At 38.7% G+C, this 16,189-nt stretch overlaps 1 protein-coding gene across 5 annotated transcripts in view; it reads right to left on the bottom strand.

Moving 5' to 3' along the window:
* AFF2 (AF4/FMR2 family, member 2) overlaps positions 1-16,189 on the bottom strand; it is a 513,696-nt gene that overhangs the window by 159,851 nt on the left and 337,656 nt on the right. For 2 of the 5 annotated variants that reach the window (XM_011930289.1, XM_011930291.1), the window contains 2 exons: positions 8,222-8,258; positions 7,789-7,840 (listed from right to left, as the gene is read on the bottom strand). In XM_011930289.1, coding sequence (XP_011785679.1) covers positions 7,789-7,840; positions 8,222-8,258 — 89 coding nt within the window. Of the gene's footprint in view, positions 1-7,788; positions 7,841-8,221; positions 8,259-13,027; positions 13,115-16,189 lie in introns of all 5 variants that reach the window. The other 3 variants (XM_011930290.1, XM_011930288.1, XM_011930287.1) reach the window with 2 other exon arrangements.

Below are 16,189 nucleotides of genomic sequence, written 5' to 3'. Positions count from 1 at the left end.
AGGCGGGTGGATCACGAGGTCAGGAGATCGAGACCATCCTGGCTAACACGGTGAAACCCTGTCTCTACTAAAAATACAAAAAATTATCCGGGCATGGTGGCGGGCACCTGTAGTCCCAGCTACTCGGGAGGCTCAGGCAGGAGAATGGCATGAACCCGGGAGGCGGAGCTTGCAGTGAGCTGAAATCGCGCCACTGCACTCCAGCCTGGGCGACCGAGCGAGACTCCATCTCAAAAAAAAAAAAAAGAAAAAGAAAAAAGAAAAATATCCGTGATCATAGCACTTTACAATGTAAAAACTGAAAAAAGAGTGTGCATGTGTGTATGTGTGCATCTCATTAGATCAAACAACATTAGAGTGACCTACTGTTCTGGGATACAAAGCATATGTATGCATGTGTGTGTGCATGGATGTGTTATCACAACATTACATTCAATTATATAACTGAATTTTTTTTTAACTTTGGTCCCTTGCTTATTAATTTCAGTGCCTTCCACCAGCATTATTTGCTTCACTCCCAATTACTGTTTAAAAATGCTGAGAAGAATTTGGAAATATGCCACTGTGGTTGATAACAGATGGGGATATTTTTGAAAATTATTTCACCATGAGGATACAAAGCCACTTTCTAATTATCAAACAAGTTGGTAAGCATGAAAGGCGATGGATGAGTCTCTTATAAAAATAGACCCAAATATCAGTTTTCTCTTCTCTTTAATGTGGCACGATGGACATTTCTGAAGGGACATGCCACCAAAATCAATCTTACATGAATTTCATTTTTGTGATGGTCTAAGTTCCTTGCAGGAATAGATCCTTCAGCCTCACTGAAGGGAACATTCTAGAGTCCTGGTGACACAATCTGGGTGCAGGCCCTGAGTTGAGGACAGATCTGTCTTCAGTGCCCATGTCAGCATGTGTAGTATATGCAAGACCTAACTCAGTTATAATATTTAGATCTAATACTTACCCTGTTTTAAACCAAGATGGCATAGCCATTTTGGCTTGCATTGTGGTTAGTTGATTTTGTCCTAATGCCTGGGCAAGATCATACCTGACTGAAAATCAGTAAGGCCACCTCCAAATGACTCATAGGATGGCTTTAATGTTAAGAGCATATGTTCTGGAGTCAGTCCTGTTCTGCCTCCCTCTTTGTTACTATGCCACTTTGAGCAACTCACTCAATGTCTCTGAGTTGCGTTTCTACTTCTGTACAGTATAATGATGATGAACCCCATGGGATTGCTTGTAAGGAGAAAAAGTACATGGGAAGTGCCTGGCACATAGTAGGCACTCAATTAGTATGAGTTCGTTGGGTTGCTGGCATTGTCGGTTGCAAGTCTTATCTTCACTAGACCATGAGTTCCTTGAGACAGTGATGTGCAGTGTTTTACCTTGAGTTACCAGGGTATAGCCCAGAGCCTTACATATGGTAGGTACTGAATGCATATTTGTTGGAAAAAAAAAATGAAATCTAGTAGAAAGGAAGAGATGGTTGCCTTTACCTAGAGAGAAAGAGAGAGGGGGGCAGGGAGTGGGGGAGAGGGAGAGAGAGAGACATTTGCTTTCAATTACAGAGGTGTCTCAAAAGCCTTCTGAGATATACAAATCCTATGATAGACTTAGGTCCATGAACACCACCACAAAAATCAGATCTAATCTTTCAACTATGATGGCTGAGCCAATCCATCTTTGTTTCCAGCTTTTGTGATAGAAATGTAAATCTACAGCTCTCTTTGAAGGGAGCCCCCATTTTAGATCTTGGTACCCATTAAGCCCCGGCAGCTTCAGTGCTTCTTGATGCAAACATTCCAAATGCCAATATTGCTTGTTGTCACATTAGCCAATATACAGTTCTCAACATAAAATCCTCTTGATGTCTGATTACTCTTCTCAAGGACCTCACACTGATTCATTTCAAACTGTGAATTACCTTTAATTCACAGCTTGAACAGGCTGCCAAATTTTGTTTTCTCTGCTCCCAGGTGGTTGCCCCTGATGCAGTGGAGAACTTCCAAAAATATATTAAGTCCTTAGGAAAAGTTGGCAAGCTCAGAGATGCAGGCCATACAAGACAAGTTAAAAGCAAGAGTTGGTATACTTCTTGATTTAAAACCCAGAATGTCTGCAACTAGTAAAGTTACCAAGATTACCAGCTTATCAGGAGAGTTAGTTTGGCTATTATGAGTCGCAAACTGATTAGCAGTATTTTTTTTTTTTTTTTTTTTGAGACGGAGTCTCGTTCTGTCGCCCAGGCTGGAGTGCAGTGGTGCGATCTCGGCTCACTGCAAGCTCTGCTTCTGGGGTTCATGCCATTCTCCTGCCTCAGCCTCCTGAGTAGTAGAGAGTACAGGCTCCCACCACCATGTCCGGCTAATTTTTTGTATTTTTTATAGAGACAGGGTTTCACCGTGTTAACCAGGATGGTCTCGATCTCCTGACTTCGTGATCCGCCCACCTTGGCCTCCCAAGGTGCTGGGATTACAGGCGTGAGCCACCATGCCCGGCTGTGGTATTTTTAAATTCTAAGTACCAAATCATGTATTCTGATTAACAATTAATCTGATTAAGAAAATAACAGTCATTTATTCCTTGCCCCATTACACAGTCACTTTGCTACCAAAATTGCATCCAAGTAGCAGATCAAACATCTACATGGGGAAGAATATATGAAATTGCTAGAAAGTGGGTTATTGCTCTGCAGTAATGCATTGCAGTTCTTAAATTTCAAATTAAAATCTCGAAGGAAACATTTTCAATGATGAAAGCTTTAGTAAAAGGATGGCCAGGGTTGTAATGAATATCAATTGATTTTTAGTAAAAATATTTTCAAAATTGATCTAAAAAATAATGTAATTCCTGTATTGGTTATAGCAATCTGGAAAACATTTTCACAGTCTTTCTATTCTCTTTGGTAATGAAATTTTCATAGCACTTACAGAAAACTTTAGAAATAATGACATTTTAGTTACATAAAACAATTTTGACCCAGTTTTGTGTCATCAAAAACAGAGCAGTATAATTTCTTGTGGGACTACATCCCACCAGGTTGTAGGAATGTTGTGTCCAGGTACAAAAGGAAAACTTTGGTATACTAAATCCCTGAACTTATCAAATCCTGTGAGGAAGGGCAACTCAGCAGGATGAGAGGGAGCTTTGAACTCACTGCGCCCTTGGCCTGCATTCAAACTTTCTTACTAAGGAGCATTGTGACTCAGAGGGCTCTTCTGTATGTTTGTAGCCAAAATATCCATTCAGAATAAGTGGGCATGACCAGTCTGTCTTCCTACTGGACTGTGTACACTTCAGGAGGAAGGACTATTATTCTAGCTTTGCTTTGCTCATCTGTAAGATGGGAATAATTTGGAGCACCTCCACGATGCCTGGCAAGTTTAATAAGGCAATGTACATAAAAGCACCTGACACTTGTTCTCAACAGCACAATAATTATTGTTTGTGTCTGTCATTCCTGTGATAGTGTAGTGCCCTTTCTTCCTAACTAGTGCTACAATCAAGGATGTCTTCATGTGACATGCATAACAACCACCCACATGTAAACTCAGGCTGGCCTCAACCAATCTGTCTCCATAAGACCTTCCATCAACTCTCTGACTCCAGAGTTGGGATGTTTTAAAACATATAGTTAATACCATAAGTTGGCAAACTGGTTTTATTAAAAAAAAAACTAATCCAGCATTATGGCTATATTAAGATTTTATGGAAACTATCCAGGCATTCTCGACAGCATGTTTTAAAACACAGGAGCTGCTCAGTTAAATGGGGGTATGGATGGTTTCCACCTGGACAAAGTCCAAATGCTAACAACCAAGTTTTACAAAGGAGCTTGATATTTGGAGCTGCCATCTCCTCAACAGTACTCACAAAACAAGTTAAGAACTAACTGGATGTACACCCTTGAGTTCATGGAACCTGCCTGAAAATCCTTTTTGGGGCAACTTAATGCATCTTATCTGTTCCTATCTATGATGGCCCATAAAAGACCAACAAGGTCATGCATTTGGGAAGGCCATTGAACTGACAGGTAAGTGGCAAGATGTTATAATCCACTGGATGAATCAATCCAACTGAACAAAGAAAATCCAAGTTCTTCGGTTTGGTTCTGTTTTCTTCCTCATTGCTCTTTAATAACTTCATTAAGAAACTACAGGTGGTGGGCACCTGTAGTCCCAGCTACTCAGGAGGCTGAGGCAGGAGAATGGCGTGAACCCGGGAGGCGGAGCTTGCAGTGAGCCGAGATGGTGCCACTGCACTCCAGCCTGGGGGACAGAGTGAGACTCTGTCTTGGGGAGCGACAGGGCAGGGGAGGGGACGGGGGAGGGGGGGAAGAAAAAGAAAAACTACAAAGTGACACAATGTCTGGTGAGTCCATTCAGACCCTGAATTCTGTCATTGAAATAAACAGATCTCTTTGAGACAGAATAGACAGACATGATATTACTGTGTAAACATACAATTCCACAGCCTGAAAACCACAATTTCACCTTCTTATGCCCATGCTTCACCCTGTTTTTTGGGACAGAGACATTTTTGGGGGAGATTAGAAACACCGTTTGATTTAGAAGACCTAGGTGGGGCCTGTTCCAAGACTGTAACATAGCTCAGAATCACAGAGGCTGAGGGGTGGGAGACCAATTTTTCTCCTCCAGAAAGTATTGATGATTAAAGTTAAATGTATTTTTATGTTGCTAGATTTAATTACTAAAAAGTATAACTGCTTAAATTTGAACACTGACAAGTGTTTGTTGGTGTAGCTGCATGGGTAGACACATATACTCATTAATTTGTTTAATTCCCTTTAAGGGACTCTGTCTGTATAGTTTAAAATAAAAATAAATTCTCCTGTGATTTAACCTCATATCTTCTGTATACTAGGTCAGTGCTTTCCCCCACAATACCACAACTGACACAAAGGAGGGGATTAAACCTAGGTCTCCAAACTTCCCCAATTCAGTACTCTTGCCTCATAAGCATTCAGAGTTCCAGCTGAAGCAGGTAGGATGTCATGGCATGAATGGACACTGATAAAAAGCACTGTATGCCAATGGAGTACACTGAGAAGGAAAATAGCCAGTTTTCCAAAAAGCCAGTCATATTGTTGGGGTCAGGGTCAGAGACAGCAGTAATTGTCAAAAAGAAAGAGGGAGACTGGCTAGTTCCAAGTTTATACTCAGGCACACTGTGGCCAATGTTTTCAGACCTGGTGCCCATGTGTATAATCCTTATAAACAATGCATACTTCAATGGAAGATCTGCGTTTTGTCAACCAGGGAAAACAGGCCAAGATGAGGAAAAGTAATGAAGTGTCCCAGTAATTAAGAGATTCTGTTTTACAAGACTCTAATCTCTCTTTACTGCACTAAGTGTCAGGAGTGTGCTTAGGACACTTTCTGGCCTTGGGTCTTTCCTGTATCATGGCTGACTTACAGGCTGCTTCTCACCAAGGTGCAGACATTAGCAGTCTGTTTACACTCAGAACGATTTTAATCACCTGGAGGATTGCCCTGCCAAATGGAAAATCCTAGGACGTGGCTTAAAAAGCACACCTTAGTTAAATGTGGGAGAATGATAGTAATGGCTAAGCCAATAATTTGGAAGCTAAAAATAAAAATAACTTTATTGCAATTCTGATCTGTCCTATGTTAAACCCATACCCTACCGTAAGAAGGAAACTTATTCCAGCTAAAATCTGATGGACAGTGCTTGGACTTCAGATTAAACAGACAAAAAGAGAGGAGCTCATTCATAAAATGCACTCAGTGTCTTCTAGTTTTACTGATGCTTCCTATAGAGTATTTTAGTTGTATTGACTACACTATATATTACTGTGCTGTGAAGTGCTGTTCTCTGGAAATGTAGCCTCTAACTATAAACCACAATTGACAAGTTTATTTCTGTTAGTTACAAACTACTGAAACATTGCATTCTATGGTATATATAGCAAGCAGCATATTTCACAGTGGGAGCCTAATACTCTTGCTTTAGGAGTAAGTAATTTTACACAGGAAAATATATTTTTATATTTTTTCCAAGTTTGGAAACTTGTGTTGATTTTCTAAGTGCGTGTGAGTGTGTGTGTGTGTGTGTGTGTGTGTGAATCTTACTGACTTTTTAATGGGGATGAAGTGAGACAAGTGTGAAGGCAGGGAGGATTAGATCTATTATATCCTAGAATAACAAGGGGGAGGGCAGTTCAAAATGTGATTAATGGAAAAGCTAAAATATACAGCAGCAAAGATGACTTTGATCTTTGTGTTTTCATATAATTTGGTCCTTAAATCGGGATTATGGTTCTATTATCCCCTTCTCTTGTTTTTTCTTGCTTCTTAAAATTGAGAATTCTTGGTTGTTGAAATTGAACTTTGTATTAGAAGGCCCAGATCAGTCTAGAAAAGCAAATAAATGAACCAGTGATGGGGTCAGGCCTTTGGGGCTTTGCTAGTGCCCTGCACCAAGAATGTAGAAATGCCACTTACTTTCTCAAATCCTCAGTCTATTTGGGAGTCATTCCCAGTTGTTTTATGCAATTATTCATGATCTTCCAAAAGGTGAGCAATTCACTTCAAGGGTGCCATTAGGCCACTTGAATGTCATGAATTATTTCATTTTGAAAAAGTCTAAGTATGTGCCTATTACACAAAAAAATTGACTTCCATTTTCTATTATTAGGTACAAAAGAAGTTGTGAGAGAAATAATACTCCCTTGATACTCTCTTGGACAAATGGATATTAGAAAATCTACAATAGTTAATCTGAGGAAATTGGTTTCTCCAAACTCCTCCTTCAGTTAGCATTAATAAAAAATGAAGACAGTGCTGAGTGAATTGCAGGGCCCTGGCTTCTGAACTTCAACCTACTGTCATGTAATATCTTATTCCAGCTCTTCCTGGATGCCCTTGTTTGTCTTTAATATACAGGAGCCTGATGACCTGCAAATAGTGAGGTCTTGGGCTGACTGGCCATAGCAATCCACTCAACATTTCATGTCCAATCATGGCTGCTTAGATTCCCTCGTCCATCCCAGTCAGTGGTGACTGAATATTGTGTACAATAATGTCTTTAGCTGATATTATACAGCGTTTGAACAACTAGTTAAAATGTGGGAAACAAGCCATCTAGAGTTTTCCTTTTTCACTGAAATCACAGTTGTTTTCATATCCCAGGTATTGACCTGGTCTGTATTTACAAACTTAGAGAGCCTAATGGTGATCTCATTAACTTTTACTGTTACTTACTTATTATGGGTCCTATAATCTGTTTGTATCACTCCAAAATTAATATGCTAAAATCCTCACCCCCAAAGTGATAGAATTAGGATATGGGTATTTGGGGAGGGGATCATGACATGAGAGTTGAGCCCTCATGAATGGGATTAGTGCCATTATAAGAAGAGGCCTGAGAGAGACCCCTCACCCCTTCTACCATGTGGGATTAGAGTAAGAAAACAGCTTTCTATGAAGAAATGGTCCCTCACAAGATGCCCTTTATGCTGTGCTTTCATCTCGAACTTCTGAGTCTCCCAAACTATGGGAAATAAATTTCTGTTGTTTACAAGCCATGTTGGTTATAGTATTTGTTACAGCAGCCCAAGCAGACTAAGACAATGGGAAATCTGATTCTCCCCACACCCCAACCAAACTACGTATTATTATGAGTCAAGATTCATAGTTTCAAGGAGCAGAGGAGAGAACATGATTAGATCAGCATTGAGACACTGTTTCCTTGCCAAATATCCCCAAAAAGGCCTAATTTGGAAATCCAACTACTCACGATTTGAAAGATACTGACTTTGTAGAAGCTCTGGTGGTTGGGTCATTCCACTCTGAAAAGAAAATATATAAACAATTACTGTTCATGTTTCTACTGTCAAATGATTATTCTGAATTAAATTGATCTCCAAACATGCAGTCCCCCGAGTTACCTTCTTGAGATAAGTAACAGATGAAAAAAAAAAAAAAAAAGGAACCAATTAGATATATAATGGGACTGGAAGTCATTATGTTAAGTGAGAAAGGCCAGGTACAGAAAGACAAACTTTACATCTTCTCACTTATTTCTGAGAGCTAAAACTTAACAATTAAAAAAGCTTTTTGTTATTGTTCTTCTTTCATGTTTTAATGATTTTAAGTAGGAAAAAGGAAAAAAATTAGGGAACAGAGAACATGGATGTTTGGACTAAGAAGGATTTTTCAAAACCACTTACTTTGTAAGGTGAATCCTGGGGTCAGATGTTGCGATTCCTACAAGGAAGAATATATATGACACAAACATTAGTTAGATGACACAAGGAGAATAAGAGGCATGTTAATTATTGCTGAAGATGTAGTTGACTAATGTTTGCAAATAGGAAACTGCTGTTAACAATTCCATTAATTAGGCTTTTGTCTATAGCTCTATTTGAAGGATAAACATTTGCCAGCCAAACCTGCTGCAACATGATCATAACTGCCATTTAATCAAAATTATAAGTAAGACTGGTATCTATTTGGAAATGTGTGTAACATGGGAACAAATGACCCATGTGTGAAATTGAAGTATATAATTTCTCACTTAGCTGGAAAACGATGCCTCTAAAAGAATAAAGAGGAGTTGGTTCAAACAGATGATCATGTTTTTTTGTAAAACTGTAAACAAGAGCATCATTAATAGATCTGCTCAGTTTTTCCCTTTTATAGAAACAGATCCAACTTTCCATGACACATGTGCACAGATGTACCTCATTTTGTATATAAGAAGTGTTCTTAAAACTGCATTGCAAGTCTGTCGAAGTGTAGGAAGCAATGTGAAATGTTAGCGGACTGTGTTATTTAAAGGAATTTAAATTTGATTTGAAAGTCACATTATACACAATTCATTCACTGTTTTGAGAAATTCAGATTTGCACATGCTGCCTTGCTGGGAGTGTGGCACACCTGTGTGAATACTGACAAAACGTGAAGGCAAAATCATTACAGTAACGTTCAGGGCACACATGGCACTGTGTGGATGGAAGATAAATGGTACAAACCGCAATACAGGCATTCCAAAAGTGGAGACAATGAATTCAAGTAAATACAAGAATTAGTTATATCAATCATTGTTCCAAGTAATCTATTTATTAAGCCTAATATTGACCCTCTGTAGATGAAAACTAGGCTCACAGCATTCTTTATCTTGTATAAAAAATAAGCAAAAACTATAACACTTTGCTTTAATCAAAAGTGAAATTTCCAATGTATTTAGTATGATTCTGTTGCTCCAGAGATTTGTCTTCTGGCAAGATCACCACTCCAGAAGACTACCACAAACTCAACAAGAGGCAGAAAAGGCCTCTTAGAGAAAGAACTGTCTGTTGCAAAGCCCATAGTTTGCTGCTAAGAGGCTTCTGTGCTCTCCCTGATAGAGAACTGTCTTTTGACAAAGGACTCAAATGATTCCCACTCATTTTCAAATCACAGATAGCAAGGAAGGGGAAATATTTCTAGAGGCACTGGCACTGAGAAAATTGACAGGCGAAAACCAATAGCAAAGGAGCCCACAAAAATGACACAGAAAAGTCTGAACTTAAAAAGCACAAGAATCTACAGTCATTTAATATAGAGGCAAGCATTCCCACCTGTCTTAATAGACTCCGAGAACATAATTGCAGCATAGTATAATATTACACATACTACAATAATTTACACTCACAACAATATATAAGTTATCAAGAAAGACTAAAACATGCTCGACATAATCTTTAAAAGAAGTCAGGAAAATATTAATTACACTTCAAAATAATTTATATTGCATGATTCCTATAGAATAATAACCTTCAGTTATCCAATAATTTTAATTATCCAGAACATCTCATTTTCCGGAGTGTCAAATAAATGACTTGTTAACCATTTATATCTCCGTAACTACATACAAGTATTTTTATCTGTTACTATTTAAGGGATTTCATTACAAAGGTACAGGATGAGTTTGGGCTTGTATACCTCCAGGAAATTAAATGTCAAGTTCCAAAGTCAGTTAAGCCAAATATCTGATCAGAGAGTAAAACACGTAGTCAGTCTTTGTACTAGTCTTATGCCTGAATTTTTAACCTTCATCCAGATATTTTGGACTTTACACCTAAACAATCAGTTCTTCCAGAGCATCAGTGCAACAATGTATACAGCAAACTGGAACATTATGTTATTCACTGAATTGGAGTAACTGATACTTATTCTGGATGCAATTTTTAATGTTAAACTGAATTTCACATTTCTTTTTACTTTATTTTTTAATTTTTACTTTTTTTGGTACACAGTAGGTGTATATGTTTATGAGGTACATATGATGTTTTGATTATTATGCATTGGATTTCACATTTCTTAAACTAGAAATCAAATCAAAATAAATGAAACACCTTTGTATATCACCAAAGTTACTTTACATACATATCCAACCGCAATTGGAAATAGCTTGGTTGTAGAAATAATCTGCACAGTTCTCACAGTAATTGTTAATGCACAACAAATAATACAAATTTATTTTAAATGCCTGATTTTGCTTTATGAGTTTCTTTCATAGACATGTCATATATGTAATTTTTGCAGTAGAATATACTGATGCCAAGTTGTTTTCACAAACTTATGAGGTTCTTTTAAGCAATAGCCTTGACAATAATCCTAAAATCAGAAGTTCCTAAAGGATCTAGATTCTAGAGCAACGGTCAGCTAATCTTTCCTGCAAAGGGCCAGAGAGTAGATGTTTGAGGCACTGGGAGACATACCATCTCTGTCATAATTATTAGACTCTGCCATTGTGGTGTGAAAGCAGTCATGGACAATGCGTAAATAAGTGGGTGTGACTGGATTCCAAGAAAGCTTGATTTATAGACACTGACATTTGAATTCCACACTCATGTGAATATTATTCATAACGATATATTAATTTTCTTTTGAAAACGTTAACTCTTTAAAGACGTAAAAACCTATGGGCCATAGTTTGCCCACCACTGTTCCAGAGGATGTTTACCTCCAGGAAAACTTTATTAAACTTCTCCTGAGGATATTATTACTCTCTCAATTCTACTTGGCATGCACTTAACTCCCTTCCTTGTGAGGTTTTTCATCGTCTATGAGAAAACACGGCATTTTCAATTTGAAATTGATAAATAAGTTAAGTTGAAAATTTTCAACCGTATTTGTTTTAGTAAGCTTACAGAATCATCAACTATTTGACCTAAAAAAATCCATTGGAATTATATAGTGTACACACACACACACACACACACCACGCCCCAATACACATGGGGAAACAGAGGCTTAGAGGAACTTGAACAGGACCACACAGCAAGCAAATGGCAGTGCCAGGATTAAAAGCAGCTGGGAATGCAGCTCTTAAGGCAGCACTCTTTCCTCTGGGCAAGCTCTGTCATGGATGTAAGAAACTGATGCTTTCTGAAAGGATGCTGCCCCCTAGTTCTAGTGGAAGCACTGAGGAAAGGGAAATCACCTTTGTTACATATAGGGATGGCCATGTTTTGGAAGACACAATTTGAACTGGGGCATCAGTAAGCCTGTGTGATAAAAGACATACAGAGAGAGAGTATGACCGCTGGTGCCAGGAACACCTGGATCTAAATACTGGTTCCTTCATTTACTAACTGGATAATCCTGAGCACATTACTTAACTACCAGGTTTCCTCCTCTGTAAATTGGGGTAGTAAAATTAAAAATCTCTTTGGGTTGTAGTGGGGATTAAATTCTTTACTATATATTAAGTGCTTAGAATGACGTGAGGCACATGGTGCCATTGTATGTGTTGGTTGTTATTTAAAATGTACTTTTCTTTCAAACCAACATTTTGGCAGGAATCAAATGAAACAGGAGTGGCTGGGTAGACTTCTTGCTTTCACCATTTTAGCCCACTCACTTCTACCTTTGTCTTGGGGTTGATGGTAGCACAGATAATTGGCAGAAAATGCAAACTGTGCCTGATTCCAAATTGTGCACTTACTACAAAAGCCCATTTAAACAACAGTTCTATTGTATACACTTGCAAATGTCAAAATTGCAACTTGCCCAAATTATCTCCAAAATTGGAGAACTCAGCTGAAAACACTGCAATTTCTGTACAAGTGTTGGAGCTGAGCTGGATGGATAACTCCCTTTGCTGGAGATGCCAGGGGGAAGGATAACAGGAGCCTAAAGAGGGTAGGTGAGAATGCAAAAATGAATAGCACACACCCATACTGGGACAGTGAGGTTAGCTGTTCATTTAGTTCTGACCTCTTTCATAAGTGAAGGAAGATCATTAAGCAAAGTTTAGACCAGTGTTACTGCCAAAATCATGACCCTAAACTCTAAGGGTTTCTCCTTTGGGTCTTTCTCCTTCTACAAATAAAATCCAAACTCTTTGAGGTGGTATCCGAGGCATTTTCCAAAGATGCACCTATTTGCCCAGATTTCCTCTCTTTCCACTCCCCATCACACAAACTTTAATCCTACCGCTTAAGACCTTATATCACCATGCATTACAGCATGGTCCCTCATCTCTCATGACCTTGCTCACGCTAGTCTTCTGCATGCGGTATTCTTCTCTTGGCCCCTTCTTCACCTGTCAGAGTTTTAATCATCCTCTAAATGTTGCCACCTCAGGCATGAACTGTGATAAAAATGAAAATCAGTTCATTAAAGAGTATAGGTTTTGTAACTTTCAAATCTTGAACGTTGCTGTTCCGTCATCTATTTGATATTTCTTAAGGGATTGAATATTTCTTACTCAATCTCTGTCTCATCTGTTCTAGACACAGTGACTTGGACAGTGGCAACACCCTATGGAGTAAGATATGCATGCCGGTATCTGTGTGTATTTTGTCTTAAAGACTCACTTTCAATAAAAATTATTTTTATATTGCTATTCTGAGGGGCAAGAGAGAGAGAGTCGAGATTTTATGGCACTAGAAGACCAAGGCCACTTTTGTCACTGAGAATCCAACTGGAAGATTGGTATAATTAAAATCAGACAAAGAAAAAATGCAGGAAGGAAGAGAACTGACTTGTCCTGGGATGGAAAATGTGTTCTGCTCAGAGTGTCCAGCAGTATGCATGGAAGTGAGAGGAGTAGGCCAGGAATGGGCCATCTCCTAATGAGGAAAAATAAAGCAACTTTATTTCAGGGCACACAAAAAATCAAGCCCTTTCTTGGCACTAAACAGGGTAGGTCCTTTATAAATACTAACTTAATTGACCTAATATTTAAGGTGAATTTAAAGTCATTTGGACCATCCAGCAGATGCTTGCACACTGCCAGTGACAGAGAGCTTGCTACTGCTTGAAGCAGCCTGCTCCATGTTGAGACAGCCTGATCAGGCTATTTTTCCTTTTCTTGTGAGTTAAAAACTTGTTCCCCAGGAAGTTCTACCTATATATTGTAGTTTGGAGCTGCACAGAGTGCATCTCCTCCTTCTTTTGAATGACAGAACTTCAGCTGTTGGAAGATAGTAATCCTATCCCCTGGCGTGGTCTCCTCTCCAGGTTGAAACATTCTCAGCTTGTTCATTCATTCATTGGGAACCTTCAACTTTTCTTCTAACGCTCAATTTCTGTACTCTGTCACTATCTTTGGTGCTTCCAGGAGGAACTCCAGATTGCCTGGGGCTCTTCTAACTCATGGTATCCTGTTGCAGGTGCGATCTGTCAGCTCAAGGGAGGACAGTACTGTCACCACCTTCTGATACTCATCTTCTCTTGATACAGCCCAACAGATAGTGACCCGTGATGCACATACTGTGGATTTTCCCATGCAAAGATGAAGCCACTGAGGGGAATTCTTCCTCATTCATAGAGGTTACTATGTGATTGCTAGCTCAGTTCCACACAGCCATACACATAGACAGTGTATTCGTGAGTTCAAGTCTCAAAACAGGAAAAGCCCCTTAGGCTCCCACCCTCTGTTATCAGCAGGGGCACCCTCTCAGCTCTTTCAAATACTCAGTTTGAAAGAGGTGCTGTTCACATCTTACTTGAGTCTTAGGGCATGTGGCCAACATGCTTTATGCTAAGAGCAAGGATAATTGAATCACATGCTCAAAATCCCAGCAACAGAAAGATGATAAGTTTTGTGAAGCAGGAGGGAGTCAGTATGTGTTGGAGTCATCATTTTCTTATATAAACATTAAGCATTAAAAAACGTCATGATAGAAAGAAAGTAGGGATTTGGGGAGGGATGGAGGGGAACGAAATTTATTAAAGTCTTTTTTAATGAGTAAGTTACATAATACCTGTTTTTTTTCCAGTTTTTATAAGTAACATAATTAGTCATTTCAAAGGTAATATTAATAAGAACTCTCAGGTAGCACTAAAACAAGGTTTTTTTCCTTCTATAATTACTCAGTTCAAAAAGAGTCTTTGATGTATGAAGAGCTGTAATGCAAGGAGATACTTCACAGATTCATTCACAGTGGCACTGCTGAAGCAGAATTTGTAAGTATTATTCTGACAAAGATTGAATTTTACATAGCACTATTTAAAAAGGAGGAGGTAAGTACATTAAAAATGCATACACAATTTAGAGGAGATGCTTAACCTACTTAAGAGATAGACTACTTCCAAGTGTTTTTGAGTTGTGCATTTGTATCCAGTTGATAAAATTCATGACAAATCCTACTCATGTATTCAACAAAACTGGCCGCAAAGTAAATACATGTGACAACAGTTTAAAGCTGAATTCTAATTACTCTCAGTTTTAAAAATACTCAATAATCTCTTTCACAATTTAGATGGTTTTTCCTGATTAAAGCTGGTCTCCAAAACAGTCAGATCATTTAAAATATATAGCTTGGGATGGGGGAGATGTTGGTATAAGGGTACAAAGTTTCAGTTTGAAGGAGCAAGTTCTGAAGATCAGTTGCATAACATGGTGACTACAGTTATTTATAGTAATAATGTACTGTATACTTGAAAATTGCTAAGCCAGAGTTTAAATTGTTCTCACCATAAAAAAGTATGTGAGGTGGACTGGGTGAGGAGGCTCATGCCTGTAATTCCAACACTTTGGGAGGCTGAGGTGGGCAGATCACGAGGTCAAGAGATCAAGACCATCCTGGCCAACATGGTGAAACCCCGTGTCTACTGAAAATACAAAAATTAGTTGGGCGTGGTGGCATGTGCCTATAGTCTCAGCTACTTGGGAGGCTGAGGCAGGAGGATTGCTTGAACCTGGGAGGCGGAGGTTGCTGTGTACTGAGATTGTGCCACTGCACTCCATTCTGGTGACAGAGCGAGACTCTGTCTCAAAAAAAAAAAAAAAAAGTATGTGAGGTGATGGATATGTAAATTAACTTGATGTAATCATTCCACGATGTATATACATATCAAAACATCATGTTTTACCCCATAAGTATATACAATTTTTGTCAATTAAAATAATTTTTTTTCAAAATAAATAAAATATAGTTCACATTTAGCCAGAGTCAATAAAACAGCAGTAAGTCTCTTCCAGGAAAAGGAGTGTTGTCTGTTTTCAGCAACTACTGGGTATGCCTAAATTGATTAGAGGCTTGGTTTTATCCCCTTTCACCACTGATTTTAGAGGTGTGTCTCTGGGTTTATTAAAAGGTGTTTCAGACACCGGGAAGAATCAAGTCACTTCTCAAAGGTGTACCATTTCCCCTAGGTTTTCTGTGTTTACTCTGAGGCAGAATCTGATTATCTTGAACTACCAGTGGAGTGCACCACCCTGTTAGCCAATCCACATGGAACTGCGCAAACTTCTGCATTTACTATTACAACTGATTTCAAACTGTATTTGAAAATGTGAAATTTCATGAAACAGCACACTGAGTCCGTGTTACCGCTGATGCGTTTGATTACAGTAGGCAGGATGTAGTTGAAAGGAATATAATTTCCTGAAAGAAAACCTTCTGCAAAGGACTCTGGAGCAAGCAAGCTCTTTCACTTCTCAAAATGAGTTAGACTTGTAAAGTGTGGCATGCTCACAGCAGATATTCCATTGTTATCCTTTTCATTAACACTTGAAGGATATTAATCTATTTTATGTTCTTGCTATTCCTAAGATAAGACACCTATGCATTCTTACCCAACTTTACTAATCCTTCACCCAGTCATGAAGTAGGGATGAACCCCTGCTCCCAAAATGCTGCCACAGCTTTTATAACAAGACCCAATGATGAGTACCTGTATACAACACCAAGAATCAC

Source organism: Colobus angolensis, unplaced genomic scaffold, assembly GCF_000951035.1.
Source record: "Colobus angolensis palliatus isolate OR3802 unplaced genomic scaffold, Cang.pa_1.0 Scaffold85, whole genome shotgun sequence".
Taxonomy (NCBI): Eukaryota; Metazoa; Chordata; class Mammalia; order Primates; family Cercopithecidae; genus Colobus; species Colobus angolensis.
The sequence above is the reverse complement of the archived record's forward strand: the minus strand, read 5'-3'. Positions and strand labels throughout refer to the sequence as shown.